The 17338-nt window shown below is 35.4% G+C and overlaps 1 protein-coding gene across 2 annotated transcripts in view; it reads right to left on the reverse strand.

Annotated features, from left to right (window-relative positions):
• SPRED1 (sprouty related EVH1 domain containing 1) overlaps nucleotides 1–17338 on the reverse strand; it is a 63685-nt gene that overhangs the window by 9656 nt on the left and 36691 nt on the right. The window contains exons 3-5 of one of the 2 annotated variants that reach the window (XM_075503033.1): nucleotides 10439–10607; nucleotides 9054–9103; nucleotides 296–403 (exon numbers count right to left, since the gene is read on the reverse strand). In XM_075503033.1, the coding sequence (XP_075359148.1) occupies nucleotides 296–403; nucleotides 9054–9103; nucleotides 10439–10607 (327 nt within the window). Of the gene's footprint in view, nucleotides 1–295; nucleotides 455–9053; nucleotides 9104–10438; nucleotides 10608–17338 lie in introns of both variants that reach the window. The other variant, XM_075503032.1, reaches the window with a different exon arrangement.

A 17338-nucleotide genomic window follows, 5' to 3' on the forward strand; every position in this document is an offset into this window, starting at 1 on the left:
AGTCTGCTGCACTACAAGCATAGGTAACACAGGCATAGGTACAAGCACTGCACTACAAGCATAGGTAACACTACAAGCTGCACTACAAGCATAGGTAACACCTTCACAAAGCTTTACCTCTGCCATAGTAATGATGTAATATTTCAGCTGCAATGCTTATATTGATCATTTCAGGAAGCTGAGAGTATAATACTACATACAGGGACTTAGAATGAAAATGCTTTCTTGTCAGAAACTACATACTGTGTCGTGAATGCAGCAAGCAAAGAACCGCTTCTTTTGTTGGTAGTCTTACCTGGTTAGGTTGGCTAGGAAAACAGGCTCTCCTGGTGTTGAAATCCTCAAATGCTGAAGACCTTAAATTTGCACTGTTGTAAGGTTCACTGGTTACTACAGTTTCATGCTGGAAAAGGTGATCTTTCATTAATGAACCTGATGCATTTTCTTGAGTAGTCTAGAATACATAAGAACTCCCTTGAAATGATTTTGCATTTATACAAAAAACACACCAAAACCACCAAGTTGATACATAAATGCATTAATATTCTACATAATGTGTTAGAGGCATCCATAAACACAAGTATTTTTAAATACACATTTTTAAAGTACGTATAAGTAGGCAAGTATTTTCTTTACTATGAGTCAGCCTTGGAAAATAAGAGTTCTGTCTCTGCAGAGCATACATAACTTTGTTACAAGAGAGATATATGCCTTTGTAACTCAGTTGCCAAATCAGACTGAGGAGCTCCTTTAAGGAAGGAGAGATTAGCCCAGTCTGTGGGATTATGCTTTCTCTAACTACCCACAAGGCTGCCAGTATTTACAAATATACAACCGGAGGAAAAAATTTCTGAGACTAATAAGGCAAAAGCTAGTCAGACCTTTTAATAAACTAAAAGCAAGATCAGCTGGAAAGGAACAGAAAGTCAGTTTTAACACATACTGGCTCAATTAAAATATCTAATTACAGCAAGTGTGTATTAAACAACTAATGACTGTCTTTTTGAAATTAAGGTTATATCAGGCAATTTGATACAAAACTGAGACCATGTGACAACATATAACGAGATATCTGCAGGATGTGTGCCACTAAGAATAAGGAAGAGGAAGTATGTTTGGGTGGAATATTGGTTTGTGAGATGATCCAATTTCTGAAAAGAATAGAAAACCAAACAGTTCTCATTCTTTAAGCTTAACTGACTGGGATATATTTAGGATACAGTAGAGCATATTGATACAAATCCCATTGGGCTGCCAAAAAATGCACTGTACAATGTTTTGTTTGTATTGAGAGACGCTGCAAAGTTAACTGGCTGTCATCATCTGACAGCATTGAGAAAATTCTGGCATCATCCAACTTCCAGCAATGAGAATGTTCAGCTTTATTGTAAGGATTTGTATATATCAAGAAAACATTAAGAGGGAAACAATAAAAATGCTGCAGAAAACTACTAAGGCAGAGGCAAACCTGAAGTTTTGGCAGGTTAAGTACTAACACTGAATCATTAGCTTTCATTTATCAAAATACTCAAGGAACTTATTCTGGGATTACATTAGCACCTCACGTACATAAAAGCCTAATGTATCAACTTCTAAGACATCTAGATAAAGTGGAAATAGCTGTTCTGTAGCTGATCTTTAGAAGAAAGAAAATCATCACATCACTAAGAATTTATATATTGTTCACAAGCACTCTGAGTGGAAAAACATTAAAATTAGTAATTAATTAATGATCAACTTTAATATTAGAGAGCATACACCCCATGAAAGACAATAGCTCAATCAGGTTAAAGTTCCACTAAAAAATTTTGAAGACAGGCAAAACTCCAGAAAAGTACTTTAAGATCCTTGACAACACCACTAAGCAATCGACCCTGTTGTCAAAATTAAGTTTTCTGGTCAAATGCTGTTGGGAAAGGAATATAAAAGAAATGTTGAAATGACTGGCAAGAGTTAGGTTTCACGGATGTATACTTATTTTAAGAGCAAAAAGTATCAACTATTAGCGCAATATCAAACAACTTCCTAGCAGGAGGTACTCCTGCAGGTACATTGCCCAATGACATAAAAAGCTTCCAAAACACTGGTTCAAACCACAGGAGAGCTACATTCAGAATGAGGAAGAAATGCCTACAACTATTTTTGGTTTGAGCAATGTTATAAATGCTTACAAGCAGAAACTATTTAAGCTAGGAACACACTTAACAGCTAGAAGCCATTTTACAGAAACGACAGTGATAAGCACTACCTAACCCCCTTACCCCCCCAGCTATTATCAATTTGAGTGGTCTAGGGAGAAGGATGAGAGCCGCAAACACTACTACTCCTTCCTTCCCAGGGAAAAAAACACATACTATCCCCAAGCCAGTCTTTATTCCTGGGTGAGATTTGCAACAGCCTGCATTATTTCCTGTGTCTGCAGGTGATTCACACCTTTTTTCTTCAGAAATAAACTACCTACACTATAAAGCAAAAAGGACACATGCACGTGCTCAGACAGACAGACCCACAGACACACACGCTCCCCTTGGCAGTCAAGAAGGGCTCCATCTAATAAAGTATACAGGCACTGATCATCTATTACAGTGCTAACTAGCAGTGCCAGACACTGATGTATGAAATACAAACCTTAATCTTAAAGCAAGCCTTTGTGCCCTATATGCAGCAATTATAAAGGAATGCTTTTATAAAATTCCAACACAGACACCACAATTCAAGCTAATTGACTTCAAGGACAAATTTGGGGGTGGCAGGAGACAGAGAAAGGCATCTGACCTTTGTAAGGCAAGAACTGATGAGACAGCTGTTGGGAAAGCACAACGCTCAGCCTACCGACCCAGACACTACAGGTAAGCAGACACAGCCCAACTTCTGGTATTTATGAAAAATTAAAAGCCATCAGGTCAGTTATGATCTTATTTAATCTATAAATACTCATAATGAAGAACTACAGAAATGCCAGATGAATATCCTGAACTCCGTATTTTTAATTAAACTGATAGTTTAGACACAGCCAAACCACATTTATTAGTATCAAAAAGGAATCTTTGCATGACACTTCCTGCTCCAAGGTGATGTTTTATGACACAGACATAAACAGCCAAACCCCCACATTTATAATGGAAACACTGACAACCTGAAGGGAGAGGCCCTAGAAACAAAAATGCTATTGTATTGAAAATGCATTTAAGTAAAAAGCAAACATGTAAAGTTTTCCACAAGAACTAAGATTGGTATATTAAATATACAGAATATTACACACAAACACAGATGCACACATTCCCCTTTTCTACTGTCCAAAGCAATTACACCGCCCACATTCAATATCCTTTAACCACAGCCTGCAAAGTACAGTACTGGCATAGGTTATTCAGTATCATCTGTAAAGTAACCTACGCCAGTTTTTAATGCACAACGGAAATCTGGTTTGCTCCCAGCTGCTGGTATAATAATTACTGTCCTATGGTTGCTAAGAGATACTCTGAATTTTTTTCCAAGACTACTAAAACATTTCTGTGCGCACAGGCAAAAGGATGCTGGGTAAAGCAATAAAATGACTCCAGCTGTAGCTCTCCAGCAGAATTCAAAGCCAGATGACAGCTGTAGAGAAAATGAAAACCAGACTGAGCTTCTCTTCTTCAAATTTTCTCTCCTTACTTCTCCCAGTTTGCCAGAGTTAAGTCTGGGAGAGAATTCAACATTGTTCTGCAAACATTGTTAAAAATGTTCTGCTCTAAGTAAGTTTAATGATTACACAGAAGGATGGATGAGAGACCACATTTCCGTTGCACCCCAGTTCTTGTATTTACTTCCCATGAGGCCTGAAAATCTGCTGTTTGATGCTAACCAACACAAGAAGCGTTTAAATGTTTTTTTCCTTAATTTTTAAATTGTCAATAAATGATACAGGTTTCAAAAACATTTGAATAACTTCCTTCTGCTTTAGCTATTTCTAAGACTGATGGAGCAACTATTTTCATATTTGGCAAAGAATCTCTATTATAATCAGGTATATATTTCTGACATGGACTGAAATATTACCTAGATTACTCTGAATGTTTTGTACAGTTTAAAGCAAAAAATAAGGCATTTGACATGCCTCTTTCTTCCCAGGCTGTTCTACCTGAATATATAAAGCATACTCGAGGTTTTTAGGGATTCCAAGGAAGGAACTAATAAATTAAAACACAAAGCATAACTCTGAGGAAATAAGAGAGACATAGAGATGTAAAGAGGCTGTTAGGGATACTGCTGAGGAAAAAAAAAAAAGACACCACAAACCACCAAACCATTCCTCCTCTTTTTTTAAATACTACTCCACAAAAAACGTAATAAACCCAAATAATTTTAGCACAATATATTAATAGATTTATTTTAAATGGATAACATAAATTAGTATTACTTTTAGTTCTAGGAACTACACCTAGCAAATTTATTAAATGCACTAAATATTACTAATCTTTAGTGTTTTATCATGTAGTATTTTCTTCTCCATAAAAACAATACAGTGTCAAGGGTAAATTATTTCACATTTCCTTACAAGTCATAATGTCAAATTATTTTTTCAAAATAAGACTTCTGCGAACCTTTTGCTATAGACAAAATAAATTGAATGATCATTAAATAATGCATTTACAAAGAGGTCACTAAATAGTGTATTGACAAAGAGGCAAATGAACCATTTATGTCCTCCTTGCCTGCACCAAAACCACTTAAGATACATATAAGTTGCAGGTCTTTTCCCCTGCATATTGACAAAAAGCCCAATGTACCTATTTCTGAAAGAACAAGCCGAACTTTTTTTTTCTGCTTACAATGTATCAGTCTACAGTTTTCTTCTGCCAGTAGTAAGAAACTCAAAAGCATAAGTTTTTCTTATGCTTATTTATTTATTGCTTATTTTCTTATGCTTATCCATTTCTTATTAGTTCAAAACTGTTAAAATGTGTTGGTAGCCTATAAATAACACCAGTATGGCTGAATCAACAAAACCTGCAAGAAATTAAAGACTCAACTGCTCTATTTTTCAGTTCTCAAAAGCAAGACTCACGCATTTCAGTGTCCAAAACCCACATAAAAATACCCAAATAAAAATGCATGAGCTCTAGATCCCATTTAGTTAGATTTACTTCTAAGGGAAAAAAAAAAAAAAAAAAAATCTGATTTTTACATTTTTTCAGTTAAGCTAGATGAGTTTTAGAGCAAGAAGTTTATATTTGGTAGAGGAAAAGAATCTGAGCCAATCTTTGAACAAACAAGCAAACAGTCTTAAACAAGCTGTTTGTCTACTGCATTCAAAATGCCTGGTTTTATACCAAAAAAATCCAACCTCCTACCAAAACAAATTCCCAGTGTGTATTTCCATATAAGTATATATACATTCCCAGGATCCATTTACAAACATTACAGGAAGTCAGATAGCTCTGCATTAACTCATTTGTGTATTTCTATTTGAAATTAATCTAGTAAGCTAAGGCTTATTTAATGATATAAAGAATTTGCATATAATATTTCATTAAACAACTAATAATAATTGTAATCATTTAAGCAATCTTTACAAGCAAGTATGAACACCCTTAAGTGACGGTACTTTTTAATACTAAGATTTTAACATTATTTCTGAACAACAGAGTATCTAAAGAAGCTATAATGAAGCTATGCCTTAAAATGATAAATTTGATCTTCAGTAAGAAGAATGCTTTCTCTGTGAGATTTTATTTAAAGAATGTTAAAAAAAAAAAAAAATCTAGTGACCCAAAATACAATATAGTGAGCAAAATGCTAGCCTAGAAAGCACAAGATAAGAGTCCGGTTTTTGGATTTACATTTAAAAGTTGCACATACAAGTTTTGGACAACCCCTATTTCCACTTGCTACATCTATAAAATGTGATAATACTTATTACAAGTAGGCATTGAGGTTTAACAGCAGTGCCACTGACACATCAGAAGGCTGTGTGTTTTGATCTTATTTGGATCATTTTATTTGCTCTCTCTAGCACTGAATATAACCAGCCAGTAAAACAACTTATGAAGCATGTTTTTGCTTTCTCCATCACTAATCATCTTCATTTTTAAAAAACTATTAATGAAATTTATGTACAAACTACATACTACATTCATACTTCAAATATGCACTAAATATAGGATTCCTGCTGTGTAAGATGACTAGAACAGCATAGGCAAAACACCTTGACAGCAGATGATGTAACTGACAAAGACCTATTAAAATGTACCTTGATGACATCCTGGGGACTTTACCTACCATACTAACTAATGAAGAAAGAAATGAAACTGAAGAATACCAATACACGATAATTACTACAGGGTATAGACAAAAATCTAAGTGCATTAACAAACATGCTATGAAAAGTAAGTGTGAAATAACCCTTTTCTCTTTTTGATATTCTGCTATTTTAGAAACAACTTATGACTACTTAATATTTTCAATTAAATAGAGAAGCTCCACTGCTTGATCTTTTGTACTTCATTCTTTAGATGCTACAAATTACAATTCTGGAAGATGGTTCTGATGAAACAACAAACATCCCATTGCCCTCATATCCAAGTGTCAACCTGCTCTTTAGAATTCTATCCACACTCTGAAATGCCCTTGCATAGACAGACTCCAAAACTTACTCAAAAATACTAGTAGAGATTTGGGAAAACAGCTTATAGAATAAACAGGGTGGGGGGGGAAAATCATTAGGCCTTTTAAACTGTAGTGGGGTGGGAAGCAGGGGGGACAAGTCAACATGATTCTTCAAATACATAGTAAGTTATCTTTAAAAACAATGGTCTTAACAGCCTTTCAAGTTAAGAAAAACCTGGGGTATCAAATTCTACTTACAACAGTATCAATCTTGGAAGGGTGAAGGAATTAATCATTTGGAGGAGAATGTACACTGTTTGGTATTTCCAAGATATTCTCGATGACTAGACCTGGTGCCTGTAACTAAAATGCTGCAGCCTTTCTACACTGACATTCATAACCCTTCAATTACAGCTTCGTTATTGATGCATAAACCTGACTTAGATGAAGCATAGCTAAACCAGGGCGGGTTCAGTCTTCCCTGTATTCCCCCCCCCCGGTATTGTTATCAATAGGCAATTCTAGTATCATTTATTTTACTTTGGAATGCAGAGATATGGTAAGAGAGATTGGCTAGCTTTTTTGCCTCCAGAAAACAGGTAATTCTTGCCATCTATCCACAGCACAAATCCACAATTAAGCAACATGTGTTGTGGTGAAGTCATGAAATATGTTTTCCTGTCTAGAATGTAACAGATAATTCTACCAGCAGTTTGCACCAAACAGGATTGTTTGTACCTATAAGTTATATATAGAGAGAGTATTTTTTAAAATATACGTATTTATTTTTTTAAAATATGTAAAAAGTAAACCTACATCATCTATTTATATATCTAAATATATCTATATTTACATCTATACAGAGTAGATGATGTAAATATACTTTTCTCCACTTTCCCAACAACAAACTTTGTAAATATAAAGAATCACAGATATTTGCTTCAATTTTGGCATCCTTATATAGAAATGTAATAACTAGGCAGCATAATCAAGAGGTAATTGGTTTCCTCTAACCTCATTAGGCCTGTAGAAATTGCTGAATTATTAATCCTTGCAACAAAGTGTGTTTTAAACAAGTCTTTTAAAAGCTGGTTAAGGATTGCATTAACTTTGGCACACATTTCCTCCACCCTGTCAAAATCTCATTCCTATTTTAAATCCAAAATATCTAATATTTATAGCAATTTTACTTTAAAGTGGCTTAAAATAAAGTGCTGCAAATAAAGAACAACAGGTGGTTGCACAGCTAACACTTACACAGAGATACATTTCTTCTACCATAAAATGGAAAGAAATCAGGACACCCTTCTGCATTGCCACTGCATTGCAGTGTCATTTCTAAATACTTGACTCTCAGTCTCCTATCATAATTTGATTCTTACCCATATCTTCAAAGTAGGCTGCTAATTTTCTTGATTTTGTGTTGCAGAGGTTCTACACTGCATCTATCTACACTGATAAAGAATTTAATATTGCATAAATGGCAAAACTCTTTCCCTCAAGAAACCACTTAGGAATACTATCAGTTTTCTGAGTAGGCACTAAGACCCTTGAGTCAACTTGTTTCTGTATCAGCTTCATATTAATTTAAATATCTGCACTCTGAAAACTGAACGTATGCGTGAGTAAAGCCAAGACTTTCCCTGAAACTGTAAATAAGAAAGATGACAAGCACACATAGACACAAGTAGGTTTTTACTCAGTTATATTACAGCTATTTAGTGTATATATGTATCCATAATATTTGTTTATACTGGCTTTTTAATTACATGGGTTCTTGGATATTACCAGGCAATGCTACACATCAGTGTTGCAGTACTTGATATGGTGTTTGTTTAAAGCATTGTAACTCTGAAGCATAGTAGGAGATATGTTTTTACCTCTTATGCCATTATGACCTATAGAAATTGAATGGTGGAAATAAGGATCAATAAAAATTTGAATTTCAACACGTGACTGCTTTATCTTCATTGTGTTTTTTAAAAATTATCTGAACTTCCGCCCTTGTTTGGACTAGATTCTTTTAACTGTTATCTCAGCATCTTTTCAACTCTAACCATACAATGTTAGAAGTGTCTATCCCTGCAAAGTGAAATCTAGGAAAACAAATAGGATGCGCATGTAAAAGAAGAAGATTTCTGACCCCTCTATTTTTTTTTTTTCCCCAGAAAAGTATTTCATGTTCCCATGAGTTCACAGAGGACACATAACCTAGAACAGACACTGTAAACTTAAAAATTAAACTCAGGATGGTTAATCATCCCATTGATTAAATATTGACTACTTAGTTTAGGACAGACAATATTGTAAGTCTTCTAGATAACTGCTCTGGAACTTATTTCATTAAACTGAATTTTGCTATTGCTCTTATTTTGCTTATTCTCACTAATGAAAACAAAAATTGTTCAATGAATTTCTTCAAAAAATAACTGCACAATTAATTTAAAAATTTAAATACTCACTTGAAAGCAGTCTTCTGCCACTTCAACATCATTTTGGGAGGGTGGATAACCTACAGAAAAAGTAAAAAAAAAAAAAAAAAAAAAGAAAATAGACATGGTTATTTTCCTTTTATTTACAGTTTACTGCTTCCAGTAGTCCACACCATCCTTCAGTATCCAGCTATGACGATATAAATATGGTTGTTTACTTTTATAACCAGTAATCACTGTATTTCAAGTTGATTTTAATAAGTACCATTCATTGCTACATTCTGTATTTTACATACTGAGTATTCCTAGCCACATCTCTCTCTCGTTCACACCTTTCTCGTAAAAGCATTTTCAACGTGTCATCAAAAGTCAGAAGCAAGGGAGTATACTCTTGTTAATGTAGCATTTTGAAGATTAACAGCAGATACATTTGGTTGGCATGAATGCACGCTGTGCTATATTTTGCTATAAATCAGCAGAAATTGGAACTGTGAGACCCTAAGAGAGAAAAGGACTCATATGTTCTCTAATTATTTCTCTTGCAGGGATATGAATGATATCAGCACAATTCAAAATAAGTCATTCTATTATGTCAAAACGCATTTCCCTTCAGAAACATGCTTCTCCCTTTGCTAATATGATAGCACACATTAAATCCCTAAGTTTACAGCACATCACAGCACAGAATATTTTGTTTAAACTTCTCCCTTTGAGTTACTTTTTACAAGCCTGAAAGAGACATTCTTTCCATTCAATAGACACCTGTTCTCTTCCCTCTCTCCCTCTCCCCATCCAGCAATACATTTATCATATTTTCAGCTCAGAATCGAGGCTTGATGATCTTCTTCAGTTTGCTCGCTAGTTTCCATGAGGTCAGTGAAGCTCTGGAACCAGTTAGCCATATTACTATTACAGTAAATTCTTCTGCCGTTCCATATAAACCTGTCCTCAGAACTAGTCAGCTGTTAGTAAACAAATAAAACTATTAACTGAAAGCATGTGCAGGTAAAAAGAGAATTCAATGGGTCTCAAACCATTCAACTTCATAGCTTATCCTCTAGGATAAGCTGTAACAAGCTTCTGGGAAGAAGATTCAAGTAAGACACTATAACACTCTAGCTTCCTCCATTTCTTCAGGGAAAAAAAAAGAAGCAATGCTTTATTATATAGGGATGTTTTGGGGAATTACCTTATTAGTGTTTGTGAAACAATTTAAGACACTTGGATGAATGGCACTTTAGAAGTGCCAGAAGTACTATTTAAAAACTGTTAAAATCTCCATATGTTATAGATCAATTCACATCCTTAAATACTGTCAGCATTAATGTTACGCAAAGTGCTTTGACTTATCTCATTTACTAAACACAATGCCCCCCCGCCCCAGCCCCACCAATCCCTTCACCTGAAATATGTACCTTGAGAAATATCCTCTACTGCTCTCCGAATACCTCTGTCAAATGCTCTTGCATCAGCAGGACTCTGAAATGTGAGGCCAAACTTTTTGTCATCAATCTTCCAGTGGTAAAAAGTAGGAGTAACTTTGTTGTAAACGAGGTCCTTCTTTAATGTGCATTCCAAGACCACCTTCCAGAAAGAAGACAGGAGGAAAAGATATCACTGACAAATATCAAATTTGAGAACAAAATGCAGTCTTCATGAATTACCTGAAAACATACATCGTAAGAGCAGATAAAACGCTCTGCTCAAATTTCTTCATGTTATAAGGATGTAATTTTAACTTCATTTCCATTATGGCCAAATTATTCACTCAAAATGCTAATAGGTGGTATGGGTTAAGGACACCATTTGTATACTGAGTGAATCTTCCCAGCCTCAAAAGTATCTGTCTCATACCCGTAGCAAGCACTTCTGTCAGTACAGACTTGCTAGATGTTCAGCAAATGAAATAGGCCACACCCCCAAAAAACATTACTGTACTGATATCAAGTATTATTGTATCACTGGGAATTTTATTTGTATACTTATTCTATAAAATTTTTGAGCACTGAACTAACTTTATGCTGCTTTCAGGCCATATCAGTTTTCTCCCAGAAAGGCTACTAGACAAAAGAAAATAATACAGGAGAATTGTTCTAAAAACTGAAATTAATCAAAACTCAAATCTTTGTGAATGTATTACTGCCTGTACCTAGACACAAATATATTTATGGCTCATGTTCAACTATAATGCAAATAGTAACTAGGAATAATTAACAGAATTATTTGGCTATACAGGTACACATGCACATTCAGTCATGAAGCAAAGTTGCAGTCTTCACATCATTTCCCCACTTGAAATGGGCTGGTATTTAAAATACGTTTGCATATTTAATTTACCTGCAAAAATTATTTCACACAACATTGTTACATTGAATGTTTCTTGATTAAAGAAAATCCAAGGTGAACAAGAAAGTACAGAGGGACATGTACTGATTTGCTCCTGTAGCACTAGGTATAATAAAATGCACAGCAAGACAGCCTGTATCTCTGTGTTACTACTAGATTCTGAAAACCTACACTGAGAGGTGAATGAGGAATTTTAATATTCTATCATTTCAACATTAATGTATTTTCAGAATTTTCATTTTTAATTGTTACATATGCAGCTTTTTGAGAGAAAAATACAAAATTTCTTACAGCATGTGGAAAAATGAGATTAATTATACACTGAGAAAAAAAATCTCTAAATTATAAAAAAAAAATCCGTCTGCACTTAGATTATTCTTACTTATCCTTTGTGTTCTTCCTTTCCTTTCCTAGTCTAATTATTACATAGGCAAATAGGGTTTTTTCTCCTGCTCTTCATTATTTATTCCCCCTACCCTACACCCCACCACTAATCACGTCCTCTCAAGTTTTACTGCCTTTTAGCTCTATCTTCAGAAGGATGACATTCTTCCTGCACATATAAACTCTTCCAGCATTAAAATTATTTTTGTTACTACACTCTGAATTCCCTAAATGGTCAACAATATGTAGGTACAACCACCTAGAAGAAAATATAGGAAGGAATCTATTTGCTGTAGATGTGCAGGAAAAGGTGCTGCAGCAAAAATAAAGTATAATACTGCAGTTCTAAGGTGTATTAAACGATTGTTCTTTGTTCCTTTTGATGATTTTAAACTTGCTTCCTTCTAAAAAAGAGGAGTTAAAAATGAAGATTTCTCACATCACTGCATTTTTGAGGTCTGTGAGCACTTTTCAGGGATCTCTACTATATTAAACACCAACTATTTTCACACTATATTTTGTGTGCAGTTTCCCCCAAAATATCAACAAAAAGTACTGCAAGAGTGAGTTTATAGCATCTCAGTGAACACTTGCTCCCAAAGGAGTTAATCCACATTACTTTATACTGAAAATTCATACCTGGATGACAAATATTTTTTAAAAGATAGTACCACTGGAGATAAACTACTGGATTAAAACTTTACTGAGTAGAAGCTATGATTTTCAAAGAAACCCAAACTGAACCAGAAAACCCCCAAACCACACCCCCCCAACCCAAAAGCAACACTGCTACCACCCACCCCCCACCTCCAACCCTCACAACATTTTATAAGACAAGCAATCATTAACAAAACAAGCAAACACTGTAATTGTTTTCAGCTTGATTTAAGGCAACAAATTTGACAGGATGACACTGTTTTTTCAGATCTAAACCTATATGAAAACAGACCAGCTAACACAGTAGATCTAAGTGGTTAAGGACATTGAAAGGGGAAAAATTAGTTGCAAAATTGTATGCATTATCAGACACAAGAATCCATAAAGGGGAGACTTTATGCCTGCCCCACCTGACAAAAAACTCAAAAACTGTAGGTCAGAATTAGCAGTGGGACACAAAACTATAAACAACCAGCCTTCAACAGTTTTTGTTGCATCCAGAAATACTAAAAATGCAAACTGAACAAAAAAACCATACCAACCATCCCCTAAAGCATTTCTTCTCCCCAAATCAAATTTATGCTTTGCAGCAACAACATACTTTTTCCCTGTTAAACATAATGCTGTCAAAGGTTTCTTTATGCTGAAGCATGCAAACTATCATTGGGGCTGAGGAGGAAGTATCCTAATACACATACCTCCAAAGCCTGGAAATGGAAACCAAGCTTTTAGCAATACAGATATTTTTTGAGTCTTCAAACATCCAAAAATCCAATTATTTTTACTGCACTTTGCTATGGTTTGGAACTCTCCACATCATGTGTGAAGATGATATCATATTCTCCCACATGGTTATCAAAAATCTGCCTTTCCAAACCTTTTCAGGTAGGCCTTCCCTAAGATCTCCAGTGATAAGCACAAAAACAACCCACAAAATTGTAAATTAAGTGACTATGGCTTAACAAAATTGTATTTTTTAATAAACATGGGTTACTGTTCTGAAGGTTTTCTTCATTTGGAGACTTAATATGAGACTTCCATGACAATATGAAGCAGCCACCTTAGCACATAATGGGAAATGTTGCAGAGTTATCAGACAAGACCAAAGAGCTCCAGATCCACATGATCAAGATCTAAATTCTCAGAGCATAAATAGGGCTGTATGTCTACTTACTACTATTTAATGAAAAAATCCTTTTAATATCCAGATGTCACTACGTGTAACACTAATGAGTTCATAGCTACTCATAAAAATATTTGCTTGCTACATGTTTCTTTTCTCACCTCTACAAGCTACATTCTTTAAAGATACTAGAAACTATTTGGCTTGTGTCGACAAGATGAATCTCTAAAGTCAGAAATTTTCAACTTCAACACTTCAAACCCAAATATTTTTAAACAAAATAAGATGAGTATTTAAGATATTAGCATCATCATCTAGAGCTTGTTTTGGAAACAAATATGAAAAAACCCTTATGGCATTTGATATAAATTTCTATTTTGGTAACAGACCCCATAAGTGAATATTTCTAGATACTGGATACTATTTTACTGGTTTCTAGCTGTACTTTCAACAGCTTACAACATTACATGTAGATAGATAGTTTCACAATTTCTCATTCCCAGCCCAAATCTACAAACACATAAGCATATAGTTTTTGATGAACCTTTTGAATGCCTTTTCTGCTAAATAGAATCAAAGGCTTTTCTCTAGTCTTAGGACAAAGCAGCATGACCTGAGTATATTCATTCTACAAAGCATGTGGCCCCAGTGCCACCATGACCCTGTGACATTATTATTCTATGCGTGATTTTTTTTTTTTCAATTCAAAAGTAAGATGATGTGAGCACTGTACTACAGCCCATCAGAATCAATGTTTTCTCAAACTTTAAAGCCAATTTAAAAAGTAAATTATAAATTAAGTTTTTGAACAGCAGATTTTTAGAAGAGAACAGTATTTATATTCAGTTTCAGCTTTGTATCTCTCCCTTTACACAATTACCTGTTCTTCAAAAGAAAGATTTTAAACTTTCACTTGTCACTCCTGACTCACGATCCAAAAGATACTAGTCACTTTTTTTTTTCTCCTTCAGTAAAAACTTGCATGGCAAAGGACTGGAGATGAAAATAAAGCAGAACAGAGAAGTCTATTAGACTTTTCATTCAAGAATGTAAAATTCACCAAAGCCTAAAAACCTGTAAGCTTGAGCCTAATGTATGTTTAACACTAGGGCTATTAAGATAGAAGAGAGCTACTGTAAACACAGAAAGAGAGCTGCAGACCTGACCAGGTTAGGAGGGACTGCAATTGTTCCAAGCAGACTGGCTGGAGCCAGATCTAGGAAGGTGAGTATAATAAAGGAGGAAACGTGTAATTATGTCAAAGTCTTCATGAAATACCCTTACATTCCAACACAGATCTAAACAACCTGAGCAAACTAGCAGGGAGCATTCCCTCTCCTAAATTAATTCAACGGTGCCACCACTTTGATTTTCTTCTCAGGTAACTAGGATGCTTTTTGTGAACCCCATGAGATGTTTTAAATAGCTCAGTACTGCACAAAAATTCTGGAAGTTGTACGTGTAGTCTGAAGCTGATTCATAAAAGGGCTGATAGCAATGTAACGCTCAGGTATATAAAGAAATGATGAGAACCCCCCCCAACAAGGAGCTTGGATATTTTGATGTTCAGTCCCAAAGTATTTAATTTATACAGCTGACTTACAGACTGAGATCTATAGTCCTAATTAAATGCCCACATATCCTATAGAATATATGGAGAGATCTGGCACATTGGAATGGAATTACAGTGTAGTGTCAGAAGCTGTACTTGGAGAAGCAGCAACTAAAGCTAGTTTACAAGAAACAGTAAGAGAAGAGATAAAAGATCTCTCATTCTTTTTGAGTCTAACCATTTAAGAGGCATCTGGAAGATACCTCCATCAAAAACCTCACCTATGGATTTCAAGTTGCTTTGGAATAAATTCCACTTTTCTACTGACACATAGGTTGAACAGTAATATCAGCATTATGATTCCCATATATCTTAGGTAAAAGCCATAAATCTGAATTCCACTTGCTCTCTAACCTGAGGTATTTCAAATCCCATGCTTCCCTGTGTCCCAGAAAAGTGCTCCAAGTTCCACGCTATAGGTTTTTCAGGATAAGGGAATTTCTGCACCTGTTCTGGAAGCTAAGCCAGTTCACAAAAGACTTAACTGGCTAGAGGAAATCAAAATATAATCTAGTTATACAGGTATTTTAACAGTGTGTAATGTGACTTGGGGGGGGAGGAGGGGGGAAGGCTCCATTTGTAAGGATTACTTTCTGTTTTAATCCATAGAAGTATTTTCAGAAATGGCTGCATGTACCTTGCAAAAAAGTGAGTGAACTGGAAATCATGGTCCAGCTGACCAAGCCGTAATGAGTTCTAAATACTACAATAGATTAAACATTCCGGAAGACACAGACTTTGAGCACATGAGTAACTAAAATGTTCAAAATGGTTTAGGAAGCTTTTTTAAAACAATATTGCTACCTTCTCTTTGCAATGGCAAATACAATGGCAGAGCAACCAACGAAACAGCGTATGACCAACTTCAAAGAGCATTCAGGTATACAGACACACCAAAGCCATTCTAAAATGAGATCAGCGCAATGTTGGAGCACAGAAACAGCAGATTCAGTAAAACTCTTACTCAAAATCAGAAGATGATCAAAATATTTGGTCCCTACACAATAGCAAACATGATGAACCCGTAACAACTTCCACTTTTACTTTATTTTTCAAGAAAAAATAAAAAATAGCATTTTATGCCACTGAAGTGTTCTTCAACAGTCCTTTTCAGGGTTGCCTCTTTGAGAATACAGCCTTCTCCTCTCTTTCAGTTGGAACAGACAATTACATTTCAACTTCCTGGTGTTGTTTTTCTTGGTCTTTTCTTTGTATTATGCCATATAATAGTCACCTGTCAATTCTGTTTGGACTAAAAACCCAATTGTTTGGTGTCATTATAGAAAAGATTAAAAATTGTGCTTGAACAGTGAATCCACAGGAATATCCTGAGAACAAATGTAAAACCATTAACTATATTGAAAGCATAAGGATCAGAACAGTTTTAGAATCAGCGACCGGATCCCTGCCCAACAGAATTTCTCTTTCAGGCCCTGCTGCGGTCCTTCTGAAAAAGTGTCATGACCTAACGATGTCTTCACATACCTTGGTGTAGGATCTTGTTTCTTTTATGCCAACAGGGGTCTCGCTGCATACTGTGCAACTTTTTTGTTAATTCATTACACATTAGCTGTTGCTTACAAGTGCATTATTTGAAGTCTGAGGAAATACGTGCATACATAGCTTCCTTTTACTCCATTACCAAAGCATCACTGGCTCTACAGTATTCTTCCCCACCGCCTAAATCTGTGTTTGTTAGTTCCCTGAGCTTTATTCAATATACACTGGATAGATGTTTTTCCCAGCATAAAAGATGGAAGAAATGCAGCTGTGTTTTTGAGGGGCTGACTTCCAACAGCATCTTCCTAAAACTGCGGTAAGATCAAAATCTGCCCTGACAGACTAGTAGGTCACATTTGGGGCCAGTAGGAGGGGGACAGACGGACACAGGATGGGGGACACAAAAAAAACCCCAACAAAACCTGTTCAGGACAATAAAGGTTTGGAAAACATGTTCATACCAACATGAGCTCAATTTTGGACAGGAAGAGGAGCAAAGACATTTAAAGCCTTCTACCAGAAGTGGAAATGAAACAAGGCTTGCCCAGGGGAAGCAGGAGAGAGAGCGCAAACACATCAGGACGCTTGATGGCTGCGACATTTTCATACGCATGCAGGAGAAACATTAAACCAGCCTTCAGTTCTGAGCATTTTATTACCCTCAGATTCTGAAGGCAAGCTGTGAATGTCAAA

Source organism: Mycteria americana, chromosome 5 (genome assembly GCF_035582795.1).
Source record: "Mycteria americana isolate JAX WOST 10 ecotype Jacksonville Zoo and Gardens chromosome 5, USCA_MyAme_1.0, whole genome shotgun sequence".
Lineage (NCBI taxonomy): Eukaryota > Metazoa > Chordata > Aves > Ciconiiformes > Ciconiidae > Mycteria > Mycteria americana.